At 48.9% G+C, this 27,332-nt stretch overlaps 1 protein-coding gene across 20 annotated transcripts in view; it reads left to right on the top strand.

Annotated features, from left to right (window-relative positions):
- The window catches only part of PHACTR1 (phosphatase and actin regulator 1), a 581,745-nt gene that overhangs the window by 502,488 nt on the left and 51,925 nt on the right, over positions 1-27,332 (top strand). For all 20 annotated transcript variants that reach the window (XM_051855837.3, XM_051855839.3, XM_051855844.3 and 17 more), the window contains 2 exons: positions 4,665-4,986; positions 25,906-26,153. In XM_051855837.3, the coding sequence (XP_051711797.1) occupies positions 4,665-4,986; positions 25,906-26,153 (570 nt within the window). The remainder of the gene's footprint in view (positions 1-4,664; positions 4,987-25,905; positions 26,154-27,332) is intronic.

Raw genomic sequence — 27,332 nt, 5'->3', positions numbered from 1 at the left:
GGAAAGTGGTCATCAAGGTTCACCTTCCCCAACTGCCCTGAGGCAGGAAGAGAAGGAAAACAGACGTTCACTGAGTGCCTACTAGGCCCCAGGCTCCGCTCCTGCAGGAGATGAAATGGATAAGGAAGTAGCCACACCCACCTGGGTGTACTCGACACCTCCCATCTACCACTGCAAGCGAAACTCAGCAGGAAGTCGTGGACAATGAAATGGATTGAACCCATCTGATAGGAAATGCTGTGACAAAGCAAATCACGGACTTGTGTCTGCCACCCACATGGGAGACTGGGAGGGATTCCAGGCTCCTGGCTTCTGCCTGGCTCAACCCCAGCCATTGCAGCCATTTGGGGAACGAACCAGCGGATGGAAGATCTCTCTATTTCTCCCTCTCTCTCTCTCTGTAACCCTGCCTTTCAAATAAGTAAATCCTTAAAACAAACAGAAGAAAAGAATAGTGATTACCAGAGACTGGAAGGGTGTAGGGGAGGTGGGGGGGTTACCAAGCACAGGGGGTGTGGAAACTGTTTAACAACTGTGTATTTCAAACTACAAGAGTGCCTCAGAAGTTCATGGAAAATGCAATTAAATGATGCATTTATTGTGGGGCAAAATCATTTTGAAAGCCATAGGAGGAACCATCCAGGGACTCACCCAAATAGAGCTGGTGAGAACCAGCACTGGATGGAGCAGAATTCAGTGGGGTTGTGATCATCAGGGCTCGTGGGGCTTCCAGGAGGGAGCTGCTCTATCTAGGCATCGAAGGGCAAGTGCAGCTGGATCATGAGATGGGTGCAGCAAAGGCCCTGGAGAGGGGTGGGCGCTGCTAGTGGGACACTGGTGGGGATTCTGGCCTGAGAGAGAGAGAGCAGAGAGGGCCAGAGAGATGTAGGGTAAGAGACGCATGGTGGGGTGGACCTGAGAATTGCACTGGGACCTGCATGGTGCATGGGGGATGGAGCCATGTGGGATCCCAAGCCTGGCCAGAGACTTCTTTGGGGGGATGCCTGGTACAGAGTGCGGATGGGATGGAAGATTCAGACCCCCCTCAATCCCAGACCAGTGTGGTGGTCCAGGGGGGCAGAGAACTCAGAGTTTGAGAGTGAAAGTGAGATAAACAGAAGTCCAGAGTGACAGCTGGCATACGGCTGCCTCCAGATCAATTTTGTCGAATAACTTGACATTAAGCTGTCCCAAGAATGCGAAAATAGGCATTGCCTCATTACCGCTCAGAGCTGCCGAGTCACCTCTCAGTTATCCGTGATGTTGGGAAAAGACAGACACTGCATATCAAATTCCCAGAAGGCAGACAGTTCCCCTGAGCTTAGCCTTTTATTTTATTTCTTTTCTCTTTTACCAAACCCAGTGGACAGTGGGCGGGGGGGGGAGGAATGATTCTGTTTCTCTCTCTCTGCCTGTGTTTAATTTGTTTCTTCTGATGGAAGTCCTAGGGCCCACCGGGACGATTTTCCCAAGGGTGAAACCAAGTCAGGTTTTACAATAGAAGGAGTAAAACAGAAACTGTGAGCAAATGTGTACAGGAAGCTGTCACTTAACAAGAAGAACTCAATGTCATCCCTCCCCCTTCTGGGTGGAGAAGTCCACTCCGGCCTCCTGGCTCCTCTACTTTCTCCTGAAAGCAAATAACACTTCCCTGACGTAGACATAGAACCAGAACCTGCAATTGAGGGCTCAGAGAGGGTCCCTGGGATTGAAAATCCTCAACTCTTCCAAGCAGGTCTCCTGCACATGCTAGGCTCACGCTAAGGCTTCTGAGAATGGCACTGTTTGCTGCCATGGTTAAGATGCTACCTGGGATCCCTGTATCTCATATCAGAGTTCCCGGGTTCAAGACCTGGCTCTGCTCCCTATTCCGTCATCCTACTAATGTGCACCCTGGGGAGGCAGCAGGCAATGGCTCAAGTAAATAGGTCCCTGCTACCTATGTGGGAGCCCTGGATGGAGTTCCTAGCTCCTGGCTTCTGGCCAAGCCCCAGCAGTTGTGGACATCTGGGAAGTGCATCAGCAGATGGGAACTCTCTCTCTGTCTGTCTGCCTTTCAAATAGAGTGTGACCAAAAGGCTTCTGAAAGCTATGAGAGTGGACTCTCAAGGAACAGGCACTGGACAGAGGTGTTGAGTTTCTGGCTCTCGCACTGTGGAATGAGTTAGTCGTGGCCCTGAAAGTTGTCCCCTGATGTCATATCCATATAACGTCATGTCCATGTGATGTCATATCCATAGTGTGGAGGACCGCTATGAATAGGATGTGCCTTCAGGGAAGAGCAGGCAGGAGCTGTGAGGTCATCACTTCTTTGTGTTTTGGTGTGAGGGGAGCAGTGGTATCAGACCCCTTGGAATGATCAGCTTGTCCTCTCTCTGAGCTGTAGGACCAGCAGGTTCCTGTCCTTGCAACCACAGCTGCCTGATCCTGAAATCCTAACCCACCTTCTACACACGTCTGCCTCCTGCAGCACCTGTTTGCGGGGAAGGTGTGAAGTCATCCAGATGTTTGTAGTTGCCTCATTCTGTCAAGCTGCTTTGTGCCTCTTTGTGTCTGCGGTGTGAGTGGGACAGCGAACTTGCTGCTGAGGACATGATGACAAATGACCCCTGGGCACTTCTCTCCCGGATCGGAGACCCATGTGTGCAAGCAGGAGGTGCTGTCCGTCTCATGTCTTCAGAAGCTCTGTGTTGTCACCCGTAAATGTGAGAAATAATGGCATCTGCCTCTTAGTCTTGTCAGGATTTGATTGGTGGGAATAGGAAAAGCACTTTAAACAATCTCTGGCGCCCAGTAAACACGAGACAGGCCAGGCAGTCCTCACCCAGAAACAGGAACGCTCCGAGAGCTGCTACTCTCCGAGCACTGACGTGCCACGAGTGATTCCTTCTGCTGGCTTAACGTACATAAGCTTGGTGTCATGCTCAAAATTATTAAAACCATTGCATAACATTACCTCCAGGTTGCGGGTACTTTGAAAAGTTTGTGCAAAAATGGAATTAAAACTATGAGTTTGGGGTGGGTATTGTGACACAGTGGGTCAAGCTGCCGCTTAGGACGCCACATCCCAGATCGGAGCACCTGGCTCAGTTCCTGGCTGTCTCACTCGTCTGGTCCAGCTTCCTCCCAAAGCCTCTGGGAGGCAACAGACAGTGGTTCAAGGACTTGAGTCCCTGCCACCCACCTGGGAGACCCAGATGGAGTCCCCGGCTCCTGTCTTCAGCTGGCTGAGCTCTGGCTGTTGTAGGCCCTGGGGAAGTGAGCCAATGGATGCAAGACATCTTTTTTCCCTTCCCTCTCCCTCTGTCACTCTGCCTTTAGATAAATAAATAAATTTTTAAGTTAAAAAAAGTTTTTAAGTATGAATTTATTTTGGTGTAAAATAGATTTAGGTACAAAGATTTTTTTTTTTCAGAATATAGAGAAAATGTGTAATTGTGAACAAATTGTGCTTGGATTTCAAGATATTTCTGCTTCAAAATACATAAACTCATAATTTTAATTCTGTTTTCCACAAATTTTTTTAACGTATCTGTTTATTTGAAAGGCAGAGTGACAGAAAAACAGGCAGAGACAGAGAGATCTTCCACCTGCTGGTTCACTCATCAAATGGCCACAACAGCTGGGGCTGGGCCAGCCCAAAGCCAGGAGCCTGGAGCTCCATCTGGGTCTCCCACAGGGGCAGCAGGGGCCCAAGCACTTGGACAGTCTTCTGCTGCTTCCCCAGGGAACCTGCTCAGAAGCGAGCAGCCAGGATTCAAACCAGCGCTCACGTGGTCTGCTGTCATCACAGGAGGCAGCTTTGTCTGCTGAGCCACGGCACAGGCCCCTTCCACAGACTTCCTGGGGGCCCCTCGTATAAAGTGCGTGTGAGACACAAATGAGTGTTGCATTTAGACCTGGGTCCCATCCCCAAGATATCTCTCTGTAAGCATGCAGGTTTTCTAAAATACGAATGGGAACCTCAGATTTGAAACATTCTCTCTCCCCTACATGTGGAGCATCTCCGGGAAGCTTCAGTGGCACCACTGTGGGGCCAACAGGTTCCATCAGCCCCACAGCACCCTGAGGGGGCCTCCTTCCTGTTCTAAGGGCCCCAGCCCCAGCCACAGCCCCAGCCCCTGCACCAGAGCCAGGCTCTTGGGCAGCTGATGGTCCTAAAGCCCCTGCCCTCCAGGGACAGATGAGAGCATTGAGGTTGACAGCATCCCCACTTGCAAAGGGATAATGCTGTTAGTGGACTTGAGCCCGGGGCTGGCGTCTTCTCTAACCTCGTGCCTTTTGGAAAACATCAGCTGAACGTTCCCTGGGCAATAGCCAACTTGCAGACATCATGGTGGATTCTGGAAAAGGCGTCTTCGATAGCCCTTGGGTTTGCAGAAGCAGAAGAGATCATCCCCGGCCCCTTCCCGCCACCTCCCTCTCGGTCTGCACAGTTCCCACTCACACCTGCGGCCCCGGGCATTCTGAGGTTCCTTCTGGCCCGGAGTGCCTCCAGCAGGAGACAGCGGTTGGTGGCCGCCGGCTGAGCAGCTCTGGCCGCCAGTCTCACTGCTGTATCTAAGGGGCCTGGCTCAGCGGGCCTGGGCCCGCGTGGTGCTCCCGCGTTTCTTCTGATGCCCGCAGACTCACCTCTGCCTCTCGCCCTCCTCCTCCTCCCGCAGATCCTGGCGCCCCTGTGAAATTGCCTTGTCTGCCAGTGAAACTGTCGCCTCCGCTACCTCCAAAGAAAGTCATGATCTGTATGCCCGTGGCGGGGCCGGAGCTCTCCCTGGCGTCCTACACAGCCCAGAAGAGCGGCCAGCAGGGCGTGGCCCAGCACCACCACACGGTCCTGCCCTCGCAGATCCAGCACCAGCTGCAGTACGGCAGCCACGGCCAGCACCTGCCCTCCTCCACTGGCTCCCTCCCCATGCACTCCTCTGGCTTCAGGATGATAGAGGAACTGAACAAAACGCTGGCCATGACCATGCAGAGGCTGGAAAGGTACGGGGGGGGGGGGGGCGTGGACAGGGGGTGAGGCGGGGCGGGGCAGGGACAGGGAGGGTAGGGGGGGGCAGGGAGGGCGGAGGGTGGGCGGAGGGGAGCAGGAGGCTGGCTGGGGTGGGGTTTGGAGGCTTGGATTGTGATTGAGAAGCATATAAAAGGGTTCATCTGCACAGGAGGGGGAAAAAATGGTCAAATCAGACCAAAATCTGAAACTCAGGGACAGTGTGGAAGAAACAAATAATGTTGCCAAAATATAGAATAATCACATTTATCAAAAAGGAAGAATAACACGTATAACCACGCCTGGGTAGATACGCACATACAAGCATGCGTTCCTATAAACATTAACATTTTTGGAAGAGATGTACTCAGGATCTTTGATAGGGGTTACCCCTGGTGTGGGTGGGGAAATAAGAGGAAAACACTTATATATTTCATAGCGTTCAACACTGCTTATTCCGTAATGTGTGTGTGTGTGTTCCCATGATGATCTTCACAAGACAACATGAATATAAAGTAGGGGAAGCGGAAGGCTGCATCCCAGAGGAAGGATGCCCCCATTCCTGCAGATGGAGGAGGTGGGAGCCTCGAATGATTGGCACCCACTAGTGCAGCCCACCGTTCATGAGAATCTTCACCTCCTAGCATTTCCGGGTGATGTGGGAAGGGGACACCTCTGGGGTCTTATCTCGTACTGGCTCTGAATCATCTGTGTGCACGCATGTGTGTATGTCCAGATACCCAACAACAGGCTGGGCATTTGGCCTAGCAGTTAAGATATCAGCATCCTGTCTCAGATGGCCTGGGCTCAACATCCGCTGTAGCTCCTGGCTTCAGCTTCCTGCTAACATGCACCCCCTGGGAGGCAGCAGGTGATGGCCTAAGTGATTGGCTCTCTGCCACACACATGGGAGACCTGGACCAAGTTCCTGACTTCCAGCTTTGACCCCAGACCGGTACCATCTTGTGGTCATTTAGAGAGTAAACCAGCAGATGGGAGCTGTCTCCATCTCTCTCTCTCTCTCTCTCTCTCTCTCTCTCTCCCTCTCTCCCTCCCTCCCTTTCTCTCCCGTTCTCTCTCTACCTCTCAAGTAAAAATAAATTCTTAAAAAATAGTTTAAAAGTTTTTAAAAATGAAATTCCATCACACTGCCTTGTGCCCAGAATTCAGCTGGGATTTCCCAATATGGCACCAGGGCAGGTGCCACAACTGTGCTCCTTGACGTAACAAGGAGAGAAGGTTTCAGTCTGACCATGCGGCTGGGTCTGACCTGGGGCCCTAGATGCATGTCCCATGGGGAGACTGCTGTCCACTGAGTCCTACCAGTGAGAAAGTTGGGGTCCTCAGGGCCCAAGGGATCCATGATGGCAGAAAGCCAGAGCGAGGTGCCCCAGGCTTCCCGTCTCCCAGGGGCCTGCCCTGCTTCTGCCTCCCAGCCATGTGTCATGTTTGGCAGATGAAGTTTGTTGGCTCTAGTCATCCTGAGTCGCTTTCTGCACACAGCTACCCACACTGCAGAAAAAGAAAAAAATCTAATTTAATCCCTTGCCAGCATTTTCGACGCCCATTAGTGTTCATGAGAATGGCAGCAATCTGAAATTTGGACAGCATCTTGTTGTCTGTTTCACATACGCCATCGTCATCGTCATCTTCGTCTCACTTATCCTCAAACCTCCCAGGGAGACTGAGTCAGGAGGGATGAAGGAAAGGTGGGGAAAGTTCCCCGCTGCTCCTGTTCCGAGGACGGCCTACACGCTGCCTCTTCCCGCCTCAGTGCTAGAAACTGGTAACAGACTTTTAGATACTTTTATAGATATTTGATAGAATAACTTTATGGCTGCTGAATCTTAGGGTTTGGGAGCCAGCAAGAAGTTCCTAGCTCTTGGCTTTGGCCTGGTTCAGGCCTGGCCATTGTGGCCATCTGTGGAATGCACAAGTGGCTCTCTCTTTGTCTCTCCCTCTTTCTCTAACTCTGACTTTCAAAAAGTAAAAATAAATAAATAAAAACTTTCGATGCCAGCATCCCAGATCGGAACACTGATGCGAACACCATCCAGCTCCCTGTTAATGCGCAGTAGAGAATGGCCCAAGTTCTTGGGCCCCAGCCATCCACGTGGGAGAACCGGATGAAGCTCTGGGCTCCTGGCTGAAGCCTGGCCCAGCCTCGGGTGTTGTGGCCATTTTGGGGGTGAACCAGAGGATAAAAGATGGATCTCTCTCTCTCCTCTTTCCCTCTCCCTCAGTCACTTTGCTTTTCAAATAAATAAGTAAATACATCTTTTTTAAAAGGGCTTCCTTTTCAGGACTTTTAAAAATATAGTCTCTAAAAGCATCCATTTGTGATGGATTGAAAATTAAAGGAACTGTCCGGTAAGAACTATTCCTTTGCCTTAGACATCTGAGTAGCACTGCCCTAGGTGGTGGGGGCCGGGACTTCAGGCCTAGGTCTTCCTGGTGCTGGTGCAGAACTCTCTCTGCTGTAGCCCAACTGCTTTCCTAAGGCAGCTATCAGTCCTTGTAATTTCCTACCCCCGTGTCTGCTGTACACCTAGTAAGGTTTTATATCTCTTATGAGATTTAATCATCTGAAAAAGATATTCAGTACAGCACATTAATAAAATATTGCTAAATATATTCAATCTCAAACATGCCATTGTTAAAGGTTCAATGAAAAGTGCTAACCAACAAGTTGCATTGTATCTGTGCGTGTTTCTAGAATATTCCAGTTGAGTTTAGACCGGTGGGTGGGTCTATTGGCCCTCCACTGAGTCAGGTTCTTTTTTTTCTTTTATTTAAACACTTATTTTATTTATTTGAAAGGCAGAGTAAAAGAGAGAAAGAGCCCCTCCATCCACTGGTTCATTCCCCAAATGGCTAAAATGGCCAGGACTGGGACAGGCTGAAGCCGGGAGCCAGAAACTTCATCCAGCTCTCCCGTATGGGTGACAGGGGCCCAAGTACTTGGGTCACCATCTGCTGCCTTGCCAGGCACATTAGCAGGGAGCTGGATCAGAAGCAGAGCAGCTGGGGCCCTGACATGGGATAGCAGTGTTAGAGGCAGCGGCTTAACCTGCTCTGCCACAACCCTGACCCTAGGAGAACAAACCAGAAGGGGGCGGTGGTGTTGGGATTTGGAGAGCGGTCCACTATGGTCTTGGCAGCTGAGACCAGGATGTCTGATGCATGTTTGTGCCTCCCCCAACCCTCATTACCTGCCTCTGTCTCCCTCACCTCCTACCCTGTGTCAGGGCATGGGTTATTTTCATAAACCAAGCAAGACAATGGGGAATTTATGCACACATCACTTTGACAAGATGGCCAATCTCCCAGAGAAGGAGAGGACTTCTCCCCAAACAAATAAATACTGGACAGGCCTTCCTGGTCGCGCACAGCATCTCCTAGGAGTCTTGGAAGCGTCTGAGAACAGGACAAGGTCGCAGGCCACTGTTCAGTATAGTTAATGAACTACTGGCTGACACAGGTGACGCTGGCCCTTCTTTGTACTACCTAAGCATGCTCCCTGTTGCCTGTCAGCATGATTTTATTCCTGCACTAATCAAGTTTCATGCAGTAAGAATTATTCTTATCCTCCTGACAATGTGCCGTGACTCCAAGAAACTCTGCAAGAAGAAAGAAACATTACCAAACACTTGGACTTTTTTGCCTCCAAAGATGCTTGGACCTACCCACCTGGGTGCTGTCCCTGCTCCTGAGGTCTCATAGAACATTGGGGCAGCAGGCTAACCCCGATGCAGATGCTGTAGATAATGTGAGACTGATTGGTCAGTGAACCTGTATGGTCTTCTCAAAATGGCAGGGGACCTGAAGACTGTCTAGACAACCAGACCCTTGCCCATGAGACTGACCTTGGCCATTTGTCCTCTAGTCCTGCTTGAACAAGAACCTCCCTAGTCCCAAGGTGGCTGCCTGTCCCATCACCAATAAGGTCAAACTGTTGCAAAGTTCCTCTCCTTCTAATAAGAAAGTCTTGGGGCCAGTGTTGTGGCGTAGTGGGTAAAGCCACCGCCTACAATGCTGACAGCCCGTATGGGTGCTGGTTTGCATCCCAGTTGTTCCACTTCCAGTCCAGCTCCCTGCTAATGCTCCTGGGAAAACAGCACAAGATGGCCTAAGAACTTGGGCCTCTGCATCCATGTGAGAGACCTGGATGAATCTCTTGGCTCCTGGCTTTGACCTGACCCTGTCCTGCCTTTTGAGGCCATTTAGGAAGCAGATGGAAGATTCTTTCTGTGTGTCTCCCTCTCTCTCTGTAACTCTGCCTTTCAAATAAATAAAACCTTTTTAAAAAAGTTTCATTTATCCTAAGTTGTACACCCACCCCTGCCTTATTTCCATCTTATCCTTTCCTGTGAAAAGCAAATCTTTGAAGATAGCTACCATTTCCTTTATCTAAGTGCTTCTCTAGGATTTTTAGTATCTTATTCCCCCAGTATTAAATGAAGGCTGTTGTCATTTGTAGGAAGAGGTTCTTTTCTTATAAATGTCAGGATTTTTTAATATTATTTATTTAATTATTTATTTGACAGGAGGAGAGAGAGAGAGAGAGAGAGAGAGAGATCGAGAGAGAGATCGAGAGAGATCTTCCTTCCATCTACTGGTTTGCTTCCCAAATGGTCACAATAGCCAGGGCTGGCCCAGGCCAAAGCCAGGAGCCAGGAACTCCATTCAAGTCTCCCAAGTGGGTGGTAGGGTCCAAGGCACTTGGAGCATCTGCCAGTGCCTTCCCAGGCGCATTACCAGGGAGCTGACTTGGAAGTTGCACAGCTAGGACTCAAGCTAGTGCTCCAATATGGGATGCTGGCATCCCAGGCGGTAGCTTAGTGCCTCAGCAGCAACCCCGGGAAGAAGTTCTTAATCATTACCCTAAGATTGCTTGGTGGTGGTAAAGAAATGACATGTGGGTATCGACAGCATTGGCTCACCGATTTGGGTGCAGAACGGAGGGACTAGAGAACAGTGGAAGCAAACTTAAAAGGTGTGCATTTGCTCAAGGTCACAGGGCAACCCCCACAGCGTGTGGCTTCCAGAATCTGCCTGCCAGTCTGGATCGCAGACACAGCTGCTTGTTAGCTGTGTGACCCTGTGTGTGTTGCCCTCGCCTCTGTTTGCTTTTCATTCCTCACCTGTACAACAGGGTTCATAATACCACCACCTGCCTCATTAGGGTTGTTCCTGAGGAGGTCATGATTCCATCAGCCCCAGGCAGGTCGTCGCACAGCACATAATAAGCGTCCAATAAATGTCGTGAGCATGGAGCAAAATGATGTAGCGTGGGGGGATTTACGTCCAGTGCCTCCACAAACCATGCTACAAATGGGTTTTCCCGGTCGTCTTTGTGTTTTTGTGTCAGTTCGCGTACGGTAGATGGCCTTCATTTCTCTCCATTGGTAATCCAGATCTTGTTTGGAGCTGATGTTTTGCCATTTCAAGTATCGTTCCATTTGTTTCTATTTTTGGCATGTGCTGTAAGCTCTGGGAGCCAGCTGGCGTCAGTTATGGAGTTCAGACTTGAGAGGCTGATCAGCCACTAATTTTCCGTCTGACCGTAGTTCAGTTGGCCAGTTCTGTGTGCTCTAGACTTCTGTTAGTAGAATGGAGGTGGGATGTGGATTCTAGTTGACCCTGAAGGGATGTCAGGAAGATTCTTGAGGGACTACGCTTAAAAGAAGCACATCCCTTCTCAATGAGTGGCAGATTTGTGGAAATACTTCCATTTGCTCACACCGGATACTCGGGGTCACCTTGACACTTTTCTTGGTCTTGTGTCCATGTCTCGTCATCAGCAAACCTTGTCTGGCCAACATTGAGACGATGTCCAGGGTTGGCCATCCTCTCCCCCACCACCCTGCCCCGCTTCCCACGTGCTCTGGGTCTCAGCCTCTGTTGTGTTCACCTGGTTTGCTGCAGTTCCTCCTCCCTGGTCTCCTGCTTCCACTCCTGTCCCTTAGCCCACCCCAACTCAACAGTCAGAGAGACAGTGCTGTGCACCGGTTAGGTCCTGCCAGGCTGCTTTGACAAGGGACCACGCACTGGGGGGCTTAGAGAGCAGAAACCTGCTCTCTCCCAGCCTGGGGCTGGCGGCTAAGATGAGGAGATGTCAGCAGATGCTGTCTTCTCCCTGTGTCCTTGCGAGGTCTTCCTTCTCTTCTAGGGCGTCACTTAAGTTGGGCGAGAGCCCACCCTAACAGACTTGTTTCAACTTAATTAGCATTTTAAAAAAATTTTACTTCTAAATACAGGCACATTCTAAGGTCCTGGGGGTAGGACTTCAACATGTGAACTTGGTAGGAGGAGATAATTAAGCTGTTAATGACTATGCCCAAAATACTCCCACAGTCGTCCAACTCACTGAGGAGCGGAAGCCTACCTCCACCACCTGGCCCAGCCCATGTCCCTCATGGTATCTACAGCCTGAGCATCCCCAATCCAAAGAACCAGAAATGCCCCCAAAATACAGAATTCCTTGAGTACTGACATGATACCACAAGTGGAAGATTTCCCACACCTGACTTCGTGTGATGGGTCACACTCAAGCAGGTGCACTAATGATGCTGTGTAAAACTGTGGGTTGTGTCGCTCCCCCACTCGCGGAGGAACGACACCAGACCCTGCGCTGTTCTCTTTCCCCGGCCCTTCCCGGGTTTGCTGCCGGTCCCCCCGCCTCTGCAGAGGGGCGGCACCCCCACCACTTCTCCCGCTTCTGCAGAGGAGCGGCACACCGTTGGCCCGTGCTCTCAGGGGTTCCTCCTGCATGTTGTCTCTCCTCCTTTATAGTCCTCTTCCACCAATCCGTGCTCTGCTGCCCACATGCCGAGCACGCTGCTCTCCTCCAATCAGGGGCAGGATCAGCTCCTGCAGCTTGTTAGTCGAATTGGTGGGGCAGCTGTGTAGAAGTTGTTTGCTCTCTCTCAGCGCCATATGATGGGAGATCAGGTGCATAGAATTAGCCTTAGCAGTTCCAGTAATTTAGTCTAGTCTCGGTTGCTCCCCACAGGGTTATATGTATAAGGTGCATGAGGCATCTTCAGAAAGCTCTTGGAAAATGCACTTTAGCCTTTAACGCCATTTTTTCTCTGAGCTTTTGAAATCCTCTCATACATGAAACATAAATGAATCTCAGGGTTTGACTTGGGTCTCATCCCCAGGAATCTCATTATGTATATGCAAGTATTCCAGAATGTGAGCGCCAAAGCATGTCTGTCCCAAGCCTCTGAGCGAGGGTTGCTCAAGCTGTGCTGCTCTCTGCCTTGCCCACTCGTCTCCCGCCGTGAGACCCCTCCTGGCAGAGGGCCGTGCACTGGCTAGTCCCCCTCTCTGAACGCTCTTCCCACAAACAACGTCGAGGCTCCTCTCCTCATCTCCCTCAGGCCTGTACTCAAATATTTCCTGACCTCCCTGTTTAAAATTGCAGCCCTCAGCACCAGTGTTGTGGCGTAGCAGGTTAAGCCACCACCTGCAGCACTGGCATCCCATATGGGCACCTGTTCAATTCCCGCCTGCTCCACTTCTGATCCAGCTCCCTGATAATGCACCTGCAAGAAGCTCCTGGCTCCTGACTTCAGCTTGGCCCAACCCCAGCTGTTGCAGCCATGTGGGGAGTGAACCAGCAGATAGAAGACTCTCTGTCTCTCTCTCTCTCTCTCTCTCTCTCTGTAACTCTGCCTTTCAAATAAACAAAATAACCCTTTTTAAAAAAAATTGCAACCCTCATCTTTTTTTTTTTTTTTTTTGACAGGCAGAGTTAGAGAGAGAGACAGAGAGAAAGGTCTTCCTTTCGTTGGTTCACCCCCCAAATGGCCACCTTGGCCAGTGCGCTGTGCTGATCTGAAGCCAGGAACCAGGTGCTTCCCCCTGGTCTCCCATACAGGTGCAGGGCCCAAGCACTTGGGCCATCGTTCACTGCCTTCCCAAGCCACAGCAGAGAGCTGGACTGGAAGAGGAGCAACCGGGACAGAACCGGCGCCCCGACCAGGACTAGAACCCAGGGTGCCGGTGCTGCAGGCAGAGGATTAGCCTAGTGAGCCACAGTACCGGCCAACAACCCTCATCTTAACACACCTGTTTCCTAGCACCACCCCATTTACATTTTTCATAGTATTTTTATTGACAGGCAGAGTTAGACAGTGAGAGAGAAACAGAGAGAAAAATCTTCCTTCCATTTGTTCACCCCCTAAATGGCCGCTACTGCCAGCGCGCTGCACCAATCTGAAGCCAGGAGCCAGGTGCTTCTCCTGGTCTCCCATGCAGGTGCAGGGCCCAAGGACTTGGGCCATCCTCCACTGCCTTCCTGGGCCACAGCAGAGAGCTGGACTGGAAGAGGGGCAACTGGGACAGAATCCAGCACCCTAACCGGAACTAGAACCTGGGGTACTGGCACCACAGACGGAGGATTAGCCTAGTGAGCTGCAGCACCGGCCATTTTTCATAGTATTTTAAACATGAAAATTTTTTAAAAATGCACTCAAGAGGTAGAGAGAGAGATGGAGAGCTGCCATCTGCTGGTTAGCTCTCCAGTTGCCCAAAATGGCTGAGGCTGGGCAGAACCGAAGACTGACTCTCTCTCTCTCTCTCTCTCTCTCTCTCTCTCTCTCTCTCTGTGTATGTGTGTGTGTGTGTGTGTGTGTAACTCCATCTTTCCAATACATAAAAATAAATCTGTAAAAAATAAAAATGAGTGCACTAGGAGCATAGACCATACAAGCCCTTATGTGTAGGGTGCAGGTGGGAGGTGAGCATACAACAGGAGCACGCGGTCTGGGATTCTGGGTAGTCTTCTCTGGATAGCTGCATTCCAGCTGAGGGCTGAAAAGGAGGAATAACAGCCAAAGACAGAAGGGGAATGAGAGAACATTCTAGCAGATTAGAGAAGGGCTTGTGATAGTGTCTCCAAATGGATGCGTGAGACTTTTAACGAGAAGAGGAAGTTATTCTGCAGGTTTTCTTCGAAAATCAATCCTAGAGAAGGAGAGTAATGACAGAAGGCTGTAGTTGGGCATAAGGACAAGCCTAAGAACCATTGGCCTGGAAACCACATGGCCAGCATTGTGGTAGACAATCGCAGTCTTTCCTTGCAAACAGTAATATTGATGCATTTAGGTACAGAGTTTGTTCTTTGCCTACAATGCCTGCAATATTTATATACTAACTAAAGATGAAATTATTACTCATCAAGAGTATTGAAAAAGGAATGATTTTTACATTGGACAGAAGAAATGTATATTGGTAGCCCCAAGACATCCCTTTAGTCTCTAGAATCCTATTATCCCGTGATTATTTTTAGTCTTTGCAAAGAGTACAATGCAATTTATAATCCTAGGATAATACGTTTCATGGTGACAATGACTTTTCTTCATGTTGCCTCAAGGATCAGAGGAAATTCTAGAGAATGCTTTATGTTCCTGAAGTAGGTTATCCTAGGCTGTCTTTTAACCTTAATGGTCTAACGTGATTATCACATTGGCTGGCATTTCTGATGTCTCACCGCAGACCAGGTGTTCTGTGATAATAACCACGTATGAATCAGTGCCCAGCAGGAGTGAAAATCTGAAGACTTGGGTGTTACCTGTTTGTGGATGGGTATTGATGTGAATTTGAGTGTTTTGTTCTTTGAATAGGAAATAGCATATTTCCTATATTTCCAGAGACAGTTCTCTTCTTACATTGAATTTCTCTTGATTTCTCTTCAATATCTGATACAATTCTAGTTAGACATTTGTCCCTGCCCCTTGGAAGCCAGAGTCACCAACCTCTTATTTTAGGTCAGTTCTTGTATTATTATTATTACTATTATTATTATTATTGGCAGAGAGAGCTTGCATCTGCTTATTCACTCCGCAAATGCCTATAGTGGCCAGGGCTGGACCTGGTCAAAATGGAGAACCAGAAATTCAATCCAGGTCTCGCAGGTGGATGGCAGGAACCCAACTCCCTGAGGTGTCACTGTTGCCCCCCGGCCTTCACTCCAGCTGGGAGCTGGAATCAGGAACCAGAGCCGGAAAATGAATTTGAGCACTTTGATATGTGATGTGGCCAGAGTACCTGCTTGGCCAAATGCCCCCCTGATTTTTTTAAAGCGTATATGAGGGTACTTCAAAAAGTTCATGGAAAAAATAGAATTAAACAATAAGTTTATTTTGGCACAAAATTATTTGGGGGTGAGGGGCAGGGATTGGTGTTGTGTCATAGCAAGTTAAGCCATTGCCTGCGATTTTGGCATCCCATATGAGTGCCAGTTGGAGTCCAGCTGTTCTACTTCCAACCCAGTTCCCTCTAATGTGCCTGGGAAAACAATAGAAAATGGCCCAAGTACTTGGGCCCCTGCCAGCCTTTGAGAGTCTCAGATGGAGCTCTGGTCTCCTGACTTCAGCTTGGTCCAAACTGGCTGTTGTAGCCATTTGGAGTGAACCAGAGGATGGAAGATTGATCTATATCTGTCTGTCTGTCTATCTATCTATCTACTTTTCTACTTCTCTGTAACTGCCTTTCAAATAAATAAATAAATCTTCAAAATTAGTTTTTGAAATCCATGTGTAGTTTTGTTTTTCTTCTTTTTTTTTTCTTTTTTTGACAGGCAGAGTAGACAGTAAGAGAGAGAGACAGAGAGAAAGGTCTTCCTTTGCCGTTGGTTCACCCTCCAATGGCCGCTGCGGCTGGCGCATGGCACTGATCCGAAGGCAGGAGCCAGGTGCTTCTCCTGGTCTCCCATGGGGTGCAGGGCCCAAGGACTTGGTCCATCCTCCACTGCACTCCCTGGCCACAGCAGAGAGCTGGCCTGGAAGAGGGGCAACTGGGACAGAATCCGGCGCCCCAACCAGGACTAGAACTCGTTGTGCCGGTGCCACAAGGCGGAGGATTAGCCTAGTGAGCCACGGCGCTGGCCATGTATAGTTTTTTCATAATGTGCCTTCTCCAGAAACTTTTTGCAGATACCACATATGCATTGATTTCAAATTTTTCTTACACCTAAACTATCTCTTTTTTCTTAAAGATTTATTTATTTATTTTAAAGTCAGAGTTACACTAAGAGAGAAGGAGAGGCAGAGAGAGAGAGAGAGAGAGAGGTCTTCCATCTGCTGGTTCATTCCCCAATTGGCTGCAATGACTGGAGCTGTGCCGATCCAAAGCCAGGAGCTTCCTCCCAGTTTCCTAAGTGGGTGCAGGGGCCCACAGACTTGGACATCTTCTACTGCTTTCCCAGGTCATAACAGGGAGCTGGATCAGAAGCGGAGCAGCTGGGACTCAATCGGCGTCCATATGGGATGCCAACACTGCAGGCGGCAGCTTTACCTGCCACGCCACAGCACCGGCCCCCTAAACTTATTTTTTAAGTCCATTTTCCACAAACCTTTTGAAGTACACTTGTATTTATCACCTTTAAGGGGCTGCACACTTGTGCTGTTTTTCAGTTTCAACTGCTGTTTCATGGGGCATGATACCCAAGGTCAGTTCATTATCAGGAAGACCCATCCCTTGCACAGTTAACAAGCAAATTGGCTAGAGGGAAGTTAGAATGAGAGTTTATAAGCCATTAAATCTTTTGAAGTCCTAGAGGATGGCAAAGGATGTGCATTTGCAAAAGAGAACTGGTTCTTTAATTACTGTGTTTACTTCAATAGAAGCCCTGCCCTTCCCAATGTGTAGGTACAGATTCTTTGATCTTGGAATCCATTGTCCAGAAAGGTTCTGTAGGTCAGAATTCTAAAAAATGCTAAAGGAAATGTTTTTAGGAAATGAATAGATGATATTCATAATGACTTGTTTCTAGCAAATTATGGGTGCTGAGGCACATCCCTAGTTAGGACAGCAATATTTGGGGCAAAGCACTTGGAGATCCATGCATATAAGGAATCTTTGAGAAGTTTGTGGAACTGTGTATTCTGCAAAAACTGTGTGGATTTCCAGATGTTTGCACCAAAATTAATTTCTCTTTTCATTCCCTTTTACAAGTGCTTCGTGAAATATCATATTTCAGAAATGTGGGCCATTGCTCCCTGCAAGGACAGAGAAAGGGTTGTGAACAAATTCATGTGAACCCAATAAAGAAGTACTGCCAATAAAGAAAAACTCAAGACTCATTTCCTACTCAAGAAGCCTGGGTACCCCAGACTGTGTATAGGACCGCACAGCTCCTGCTGACTGAAGTCCAACAAGATAATGAAAACTCCCATGTTGCCTTTCTCCTCTTAGAAGGCTCAGCCAAGGCCATGATAAACTAGACAAATGTGTCTGTGCTTTCGTGAAAAGAAGCTGATGAACCATTTTCGTGGGCATCAGTGGTTATTTCTGTCATTTTACCGCCTCGGGCACTGCAGTTGGTGGCATAATTTCTCACACGTTTTTGGTCTCCAAGAGGAAAACAGGCGCGCGTTCTCTCTCCTCTCCAAAAAAACTCTCTTCGTAACTCATGCAGACTCAATTCCTGAAGCTGTTCCCGTTGAAGTTCAAGTTGATTTTCAGTGTTGTGTTTGTAAATAGGACATTTTCTCTGCCCTTCAACAAGATGAATGGCCTTTCTTTCCACTTTACCAGTAATGCATTTATCATCAGAAAGCAATATCCCTTTATGGCATGTGTTTGTCTTTAGGAATGATGGGGAATGGTCCTAAAAGAAGAGTTGTGAGGAAGATTAGAGATTTAAGAGAAGGTGATTTTCTGTCTCATACCTTTCCCTGATTTCCTGCAAGAGTTCCAAAGGGACCTGGTAACCCGCAACCCCCCCCCACCCACACATGGGCCACAGAGCTCTTCAGTCATCAGCCTGTTACCAAGTGGTGGAGAGAAAGTGCTTCTACTACTGACTTACTGTAGAGGGCTTGGCGTTCATTTCTCTGTGGACCATTGAAAGTAAAGTCTGTCGGCCAGCGCCGCAGCTCACTAGGCTAATCCTCTGCCTGCGGCACTGGTACCCCGGGGTTCTAGTCCCAGTTGGGGCACCGGATTCTGTCTGGGTTGCTCCTCTTCCAGTCAAGCTCTCTGCTGTGGCCCGAGAGGGCAGTGGAGGATGGCCCAGGTGCTTGGGCCCTGCACCCGCATGGGAGATCAAGAGGAAGCACCTGGCTCCTGGCTTCAGATCGGCGCAGCGCCGGCTGTAGCGGCCATTTGGGGGGTGAACCAACAGAAAGAAGACCTTTCTCTATGTCTCTCTCTCTCTTTCTCTTTCTCTCTCTCTCTCTCACTGTCTAACTCTGCCCGTCCAAAAAAAAAGAAAAAAAAAAAAGAAAAGAAAGCCTGCCCCTCCCCCCCGCCCCCCCAGTAATGAACATGCGAGGTCAGGGAGTCTCTCATTTTTCAAGTCTAGGGATCCCTTGGAAACATGCAAAACTATTTAAAAGTAGGAAAATGAATAGTAGACATCACCGTGTTCTCAACCTGTGGGCCTTCTCTTTGGTTTACAGATTCCGATAAGAGAGTTGGGTTGCCCAAAAAATGACACACTCAATGTCCTTGGTGGAGACAGGCCTAGGGTAGAAGATAAAGCATGTCACCTCCCTAACGTGTCAAGGACGTGATGGAAAAGGAGGGTTTTCAGTGTGCTACCCACTCCGGCTGCCACTCTCCCCTCCTGCCTTCCCGCTTCGTCTGTGTTGAGCATTTCTGCTGTAGGTAGCAGGCCTCCTGGTTGAGGTACACTGCTGCTCACTCTTTCCCGTTCATTCATTTTCATGAAGCAGGATTTCAAGCTGTTCTACCCTCTGGGGAAACAGCAAGGACGAACAAGCCCTTGTCCTCGTGAGCTTACTCGTTAGTGTAACCAGTAAGTATGTGCTATGACATAGGCTGGGACGGGACACCGAGGAAACCAAACAGGGTGCTGGGCGGAGATGGCGGTGACGTCTGTCCATCCTCAAGGACATACATCATTGGAGTGACCACACTGGACGTTACCCCTTGCTTGTATGCTCCCCTTTTATTTAAGGCAATAACCCATCATCCAAGGCTGGGCTACCCAGCGTAGTTGTCATTCTCTTTTCCCCCTTGTAGCCTATTCTCTCTGTACACCTGTTCTCCACCATGTGCTGCTCTGATTAAAACCATGGCGCCACCCCAGTCTAGAATCCAAACCCACCCAGGTGTTCCATAATAACCTCTCATCATAGGGCTCTTCAACAACACAGCTCACAGTGAAGGAGTGGTTGGGTTGTGTGAATATCTCTTACCTTTGCTTTCCATTATAAAGATAATTACCATATTCCATCTTTTCAAACGTGTGCTGGAAAGTGTATTTCCTAGTCAGTGTGGACATATGTGGAATATAATGGGCACTGCTGGTTTCTGCAAAGAGCATAGGCCTGGCATGAGAGGACCAAGTCCACATCCCTGCTGTCAGCATGCCAGTGTTTTTGAGATTTAATGCCCTCAGCCCTAAAGAAAAAAAAATGACAATATGTTTCTTTGCTCTGCAAGTTTTTGTGAATATTTAATGACATGGTAAACGCAGGGCAGTTTTTAAAAAGTTTTATTTATTTTATTGCTTTGGAAGGCAGAGAGACAAACACAGAGACAGACATTGTCTGTTGGTTCATACCCCACATGCCCTCAGAGCCAGGCCAGGGCTGGGCCAGACTGAAGCCAGGAGCCAGGAACTCAATCCAAGTCTCCCATGTAGGTAGCAGGGACTCGAGTTCTTGAACCATCAGCTGCTGCCTCCCACGGTGTGCTTCAGCAGGAAAGTGGAATCAGCACTCAGATTTGGGCGCTTGGATATGGGACACAGGCATCCTAAGTGGTATCCTAACTGCTGTGCCGATTGCCCCACCCCCAGAGCGCTTCCACAGGGCATGTAACGGACCACTGGTGCTGGCTGCCGAAGCTGTTTTGAAAGATGCTCTCGCTCCTTCAGCTCCCCCAGAACACATAAGTCATGGAATGGAAATGTTCCAAATTGTGTAATGGTGCAACGTCCCGTGAACAACCTATGCCACTGTTCAGTTTCTGAGTGTTCATCCCTATTACATTTTTGTCAGGCAAATTATGTTGTTGGAGAGCTATCTCCAGTCTGGGCATAAGGCCTGGAGAATAAGGTGTTTGTTGAAGTTCATTGCAGAAACCATGTAGATTTCAACATCTAGTCCAATGACCTCACCTTACAGAGCAGCCTGGCCCTGGCCTGTCACCCTGAGAGTGTAGAACCGCAAACTGTAATAACTGGAAGCTCTCCCTGGGACATGTGCTGTGCACGTGGAATCGTGGGCTAGAGGCACTTGGAGACCTGTGTGTTCCCTGCGGAGGTAGCTTTCTGTGCCAGAGATCTATGATTGTCCTCGTAGGAAAGAGAACTCTAGATGGCTATTTCCAAAAGCCTTCATTCTCCTTTCACGGGGACACGTCCCCTGCAACAGTAGCACTCTTTTGAAGGGTCTAGGATACCCACCTTTGTGAACTAAGTGATGGGAAATGTAATCTGGCTTATTCTGATTCCCAGAGACCTCAGTGATTGGATTGGTTTTCCCGCCAGTTCCAGAAGCATGCACAGTGAGGAGGCGGGGGTGTGAAGATGGCTGATGAGCAGCCTGTCCCTGAGAGGCTCAGTCAAGGGGGTAGGGGGTGGTGGTGCTGAGCCACGGCGCTGTGACATCACACGACAGATGCCCTACAGAGGGAAGAGCACAGAGAGGGAGCTGGTTTCCACCAGAAAAGGCTGCTCCAAAGACAAGGCATCCGAACTGTGCCGAGGACTCGAGGGCACGGACAAGGCATCCGAACTGTGCCGAGGACTCGAGGGCACGGCAGACCGGGTCCTGAGGCGGAGTGACTAGAAGAGCGGAGGGAGGCATCAGGGAAGCCTGCCATGTACTTGAGCAGTACCAAGTGTCCTGATGTGGCTGGAACACTTGAAATAGGATAAATAATAGAAGGAAATTAGATTGAAAGAAACTGGGGCCAGTGTTGTGGCTCAGAAGGTTAAAGGCCCACCCTGCAGCACTGGCATCCCATATTGGTGCTGGTTCAAGTCCTGGCTGTGCCACTCCTGATGCAGCTCCCTGCTAATGTACCTGGGAAAGTAGCAGAAGATGGCCTAAATCCTTGGGCCCCTGCACCCACGTGGGAGACCTGGGTGAAGCTCCTGGCTTCAGACCGGCCCAGCTCCAGCCATTGCAGCCATCTGGGGAGTGAGCCAGTGGATGAAAGCTCTCTCTCTCTCTCTCCCCCCCCTTCTCTCTCTCTTTCTCCCTCCCCCCGAACTCTACCTTTCAAATAAAAAAATAAATCTCTTTTTAAAAAAAAGAAAGAAAAATTGGGGGAGGGAGGTTTGTCATATTGTGAGATATCTCCTAGTCTAATACCCAAGAGGTTGGAGCTTACTCAGTCTGTAATGAGGACTTTCAAAGCTCTTTCAGTTGGGAGAATTGATCAGAAGAGTTTAATAACAGCATAGAGGGTGGGTGGTAGAGATACAAGGGAGGTTCTGGGAGAAGAGTAAGGCTGGATGCCCTGGCAGGACCACAGCCTCTGCACAGGCAGCAGCAGTGGCGTCAGTGGGAGATTGGGCCCTGTAGTCTCACTGCCTGACTTTAGTAACACCTGCGACTCTCAAATTACATGACATTGGCCGTATATGCCTTGGATTTTGCTCCTCACGTGGGGAAATCACAGTAGGACCTGTCTCCTAGGGATCTTGTGGGGCTCGAGTGAGTCGACACATGGCATGTGTAAGGGTTTAAAAATATCCACTGTTCCCTTCCTATCTTCAGTACTATCAGAGGCACTGTCTAGGAGGTTAGGTGAGATGCTTTATGTTCCCTGTGATTTTATTTATTTTTTATTTTTTAAAGATGTATTTTTATTTATTTGAAAGAGTTACACAGAGAGAGAAAGAGAGGCAGAGAGAGAGAGAGAGAGAGATCTTCCATCAGTTGGTTCACTCCCCAGTTGGCTGCAACGGCTGGAGCTGCACTGATCTGAAGCCAGGAGCTTCTTCCAGGTCTCCCTTGTGGGTTCAGTGGCCCAAAGACTTGGACCATCTTCCACTGCTTTCCCAGGCCATAACAGAGAGCTGGATCAGAAGTGGAGCAGCCGAACTGGCACCTGTATGGGATGCCGGCCCTGTAGGCAGCGGCCTTACTGGCTACGCCACAGTGCCAGCCCCTTCCCTGTGGTTTTAGCATCTGGTCAGCCAATGGGAAGGGAAATGGTGAACACAACCCATGTGCAGTGAAGTCTGTTTTTAAATTCCAAGTCGATGAAATGCTTCACGCCAAAGAGTTTTGATGTGAATGGTCTAGGAAAGAGCTTAGTGCACGTATCAGCTTTTCCCCAGGGAGTCAACAGGTCTTTTGAAGGATGTGGTGACTCTTTCCACCACCGGAGTGCCATTGAGTGAATCACTGACCTGGAGACATAAAGAGAAAAAGCCTGCTTCACTCAAGATTGAGTTGGGAGCCCTTGCATTAATGGGTTAACTGCCCAGGAACCAAAGCAGGGCTGCAAATAAGTCACTAAGTAGAACCTCAATATGGCAGCTTCCGGAATGTCAACCTGAAACTCAGCAAATCAGCAATTACACAAAGGGCCAGGGCTTTGGCATAGCAGGTTAAGTTGCCATCTGTACTACTGCTGGCATCCCATATGGGTGCTGGTTCGAGTCCCAGCTGCTCCACTTCCAGTCCAGCAAGCAGCCATGTGGGAAACCTGGATGAAGCTCCAGGCTCCTGGCTTTGGCCTGGCCCAGCCCTGACCGTTGCAGGCATTTGGAGAAAGAACCAGCAGATGGAGGATCTCTCTCTGTCCCTCTCTCTCTCTGTAATTCTGACTTTCAAACAAATAAATAAAATTTAAAAAAGAAAAAAGAATTTACACAATGAGATCTGGGTGCCTCTTCCTTCATCCTTCATGCAGACTACCTGTGTCACCTGTCTTGCTTTGCACGGTATTTCTCCCTTCTCTACTCTCTTAGGTCAGCTTGGCGCCTTCTACCTTAAAGAACACATGCGTTCTGGTCCCCAACTTTTTTCCCTCCAAAGAGTCTGCCCACCAGGCAAGAATATTCATCATCTGCTTTTCCTGCTGGGCTCCCAGCCGTCACATCCTCAATTCTGAGCCTGTAAAGGAGCCATTGCTGATGGAACTGCTAAGTGGGGGCAGGAGAAGGCAAGGGTAGGGTGAAACACGAGGCTTGGGATTGCATTGTTGCCACTTTCACGCCCAGCTCCCTCAACGCCCAAAGTGAACTCCACGTGCAGTTGGGATACAGTGACTGCCTGTGCTTGATAGAAGAGCCAGTTTTCAGGGTAGGGCAGCCAGGGTCACACAGATACTTCCAAACGTTTGTGGGAAACAGGATTAAAAGATCAGTGAATGTTGTGCAGAATTTGTGATATCCATGCATTGTTTTCCAGGACTTCTTGAAGACCCATAATATGTCACCCTGTATCTCACCTTCTGCCCTCATTGCCACTTGCAGGAAATTGGCTGCTAATGTCTAATCAGATACTGCATTTTTGTAAAGACATGATTTAATCCTGTTCAGTAGTAAAGGGTTGAGTTTTCTTTCGTTTGATTTAGTTCATTGCCCTGAATATCAAAGCTCATAATGTGTTAACTGGGTTTTCCTTTTGTGTCACTCAACAAGCTACATGAAAAATACAAAGAGAAAAACAGTTATTTGGAAACAATGCATTGAAGAATGTTAATTGAATTTAAATTGGACATAGCCACGATGTAAAGCATAACTGAAAACTTCAAAGGAGACTCGTGCATCATATGTCATAAGTGTGATTTCTTTTGGGTAAAATATTCACTGTAAACCTACTGATGGAACTCATGCTCCATTTCATTATTTTTCGATGATAAAATGTCTTGAATTTCTTGTGTTTAGAAATTTCTTAAATGAAGGCCGAAATTTCCACTTCCAGTTAATCTAAGAATAGCAAACATAACCCTGCGTTCCTGGCACGGTCTCATTATTCTTGCAGGGCCCATCCAGAGACTGTCACAGACGGGATTCTAAATTACTGTGGGACCCTCAGATAAATTCTACTGAGAAAATAACTATTTTCCTTATTTTTGATGGTATATATTTCCTAGCTTCCCAGGGATGAACTTGCATAGCTGTTTTCTTTTTAGTTAAATGCATTTGGGAGGCTAATGGTAAAGCCACCACTTGTGACAGCAGCATCCCATTTGAGCACCGGTTGAAGTCCTGACTGCTCCATTTCTAATCTGGCTCCCTGCTAATGCACCTGGGAAAGCAGCAAATGATAGCTCCAGTAGTTGGACCCCTACCACCTACATGGAGACCCAGACAGAATTCTAGGCTCCATGGCCGGCACCACAGCTCACTAGGCTAATCCTCTGCCTGTGGCGCCGGCGCCCTGGGTTCTAGTCCCAGTTGGGGCACTGGATTCTGTCCCGGCTGCTCCTCTTCTAGTCCAGCTCTCTGCTGTGGCCCAGGAAGGCAGTGGAGGATGGCCCAAGTGCTTGGGCCCTGTACCCGCATGGGAGATCAAGAGGAAGCACCTGGCTCCTGGCTTCAGATCGGCGCAGTACGCCGGCCTTGGTGGCCATTTGGGGGTGAACCAATGGAAGGAAGACCTTTCTCTCTGTCTCTCTCTCTCTCTCACTGTCCACTCTGCCTGTCAAAAAAAAAAAAATAGAATTCTAGGCTCCTGACTTTGGCCTGGCCCAGCCCTGGCTGTTGTTACCATTTGGGGAGTGAACCAGTGGATGGAAGATATCTTTCTCTCTCTGTCTCTCACTCTCTGTCACTCTGCCTTTCAAGTAAATAAAATAAATCCTTAAGTGCGTGCATGTGTGTGTCATCTGTCTTGCCTCTAAGAACATCATCATCCTTGCCTCTTAGAAAACTCACCTGTGGGAGCTGGAGTTGTGGCACAGCAGAGAGGCCAGCATCCTGTGCAGACACTGGTTCTGGCCCCAGCTGCTCTGCTCTGACCCAGCTGTCTGCTAATGTGTCTGGAAAAGCAGCAAAAGCTAACTCAAGCACTTGGGCCCCTGCCACCCAAGTGGGAGACCTGAATGAAGCTCCTGGCTCCTGGCTTCAGCTTGGCCAAAGCAACCATTTGGGGAATAAACCAGTAGATGGAAAACCTCTCTCTCTCTCTCTCTATCTCTCTCTCTCTATCTATCTCTATCTCTATCTCTATCTCTTCTCTCTCTCCTCTCTCTCTCCAACTCTGCCTTTAATAAGTCTTTTAAAAGAGCAAACAAAAGAAAAAAAATGACTACAGAAATGTGAACCTGACATTGCCTGGGGCTCCCTGCTGAGATCTAAGCTGTCCCTGGGAGAGAACTTTCTCTAGGCTGTCCTGGGCATGTCCACGCTAGGGTCGAAGCACAGGTTTGCAGCCCTCAGTTTACCCCACCTCTTCTCTTCTTCGGCATCTCCAGCCATGACCATTCATCCTCTCCCACACTCAGCTTCCGCCATCACCCTGGGTAGCTTGTGGAAACTTGAACCTCACTTACTGCCTTCCTGTAGTGAGTCTTTAGTGTCCCCGTGTGATGTGTATGCTGCAACTGAACCTTCCTTGAGCCCTTGGAGATATTGATCTTAGCCAGAAATATCTGTGGAATTAAGTCTCTGTTTTTTCCCTCATTTTTATTCTTTTAAACTGTGGCAAATGCATATGACATAAAATGTACCATCTTAACCATGTTGAAGTAGACAGTAGAGTGGCATTAGGTACACGGCATCGTTGTGCAGCCGTCACCACGCTCCTTCCACCAGGAGCTAGAATATTCTTAAGTCCTATTTCATGTTCCTACCACCACCAGGAAGCTGCCGCCCTAAAGCGATGAACTGTAAAATGAGCAGTGGACTTATACTGCCTCGAGGAAGCTTTGTCTCTTAGGGCTGCACAACTGAAATTTTAACATAGTTCTGATGCACTGAAGTGACGCTATCAATTTCCTTTTTTCTCCCTCTCTCTGCACAGCTCTGAGCAGCGCGTCCCCTGTTCCACTACTTACCACAGCTCTGGTTTGCACTCTGGTGACGGTGTCACAAAAGCAGGACCCTTGGGCCTTCCAGAAATAAGACAAGTGCCAACTGTTGTGATTGAATGTGATGACAATAAAGAAAATGTGCCTCACGAGTCAGACTATGAAGACTCTTCTTGCCTATACACGAGAGAAGAGGAGGAAGAGGAGGAGGAGGAGGAGGATGACAGCTCATTGTATACCAGTACGTACATCCCAGCTCTCCCCGGGGAAGGCCAACTTGGCATTGAGAAGAGAGAGCTAACCCAGCCGCCCAACCATCTGGGTTCCAATCCCGGCTCTGGTGTGGCCCGGCCTGGGGTCCCAGGGCAGCTGTTAACCTCTTGGAGCCTCAGTTCCTTCACCAGTAAAACAAGAAAGTGAATGTCCTCTAAGCACCCTCATGGCTGCAAAACTGGCAGCGCCTGTCCGCCACCTCCTACCTCCTGACATGGTCTTTCCTTTGTTGGTTCCCTTGGGAAGGGAATGAGTGCTCAACAGTCCTTATTTAGAAAAAATCCAGAAATACTGACTACTGGGGCAGGCGTGTGGCCTAGTAGCTAACACGTGGGTTAAGACCCTCACATCCCATATTGGAGTGCCTGGGTTCAAGTCCTGGCACTGCCCCTGATTCCAGCTTCCTTGGACTCAACAGGTGATGGCTCAGGTCCTTGGGCCCTGCCCTCCGTGTGTGAGACCCGGATTGAGTTCCTGGCTCCTGGCTTCAGCCTGGTCCAGACACAAGCATTGAGGGCAATCTGGGAGTCAAGTAGCAAATAGGAACTCTGTATCTGTCACTCAGGTAAATAATTATTTTTTGAGTGAAGTAAACACTAACCACTGTTTATGGAACAAATCCATTTTTAAGCATAGCTCAGCAACCAGAGGTGGTGAGGATTTAAATTTATTATTTAAGACCTTTAATGAAACAAGAGAAGAAATAAAGAAAGCAAAGTTCAAAATCTATGCGTGCCATGAATAACAGGTAGATTTTAGTGATATGAGTATAGCCTAATGTTTGGTCAGCTTTTTGGTCAGTAAGTTGATTGCATACAGTGTGCCTGCCAGCATGCTCAGACCGTATTCTCATCTGCATCTTACAACAAGCCCCTGGCACAGACCCTTTTGCCCCATGTCACAGGTAGGGAGGGAAGCAGCCAGTGCGGAGCTGGATTGCTAAGGGGCAGTGCTGGCACTTAATACCAACTGTAGGGGATTCCAAGGCCCCTGTTCTAGAACCAGGAGAGGAGGAGAGAAAGTCCTGCTAGATAAAAGTCAAAGGAACCCCCGCATTTGCTGCTGGCCGGTGCCTGCCTCGTGCTGTCAACTTAGCGGGCGTTGGGTAGCCAGCTAAATGGGAGAGCTAGTAAGATAGCTCTCACTG

Source organism: Oryctolagus cuniculus, chromosome 5 (assembly GCF_051225735.1).
Source record: "Oryctolagus cuniculus isolate XC-2025 breed Fujian yellow rabbit chromosome 5, ASM5122573v1, whole genome shotgun sequence".
NCBI lineage: Eukaryota > Metazoa > Chordata > Mammalia > Lagomorpha > Leporidae > Oryctolagus > Oryctolagus cuniculus.
Note: the sequence above shows the minus strand (reverse complement) of the source record. Positions and strands in the feature narration are given on the sequence as shown.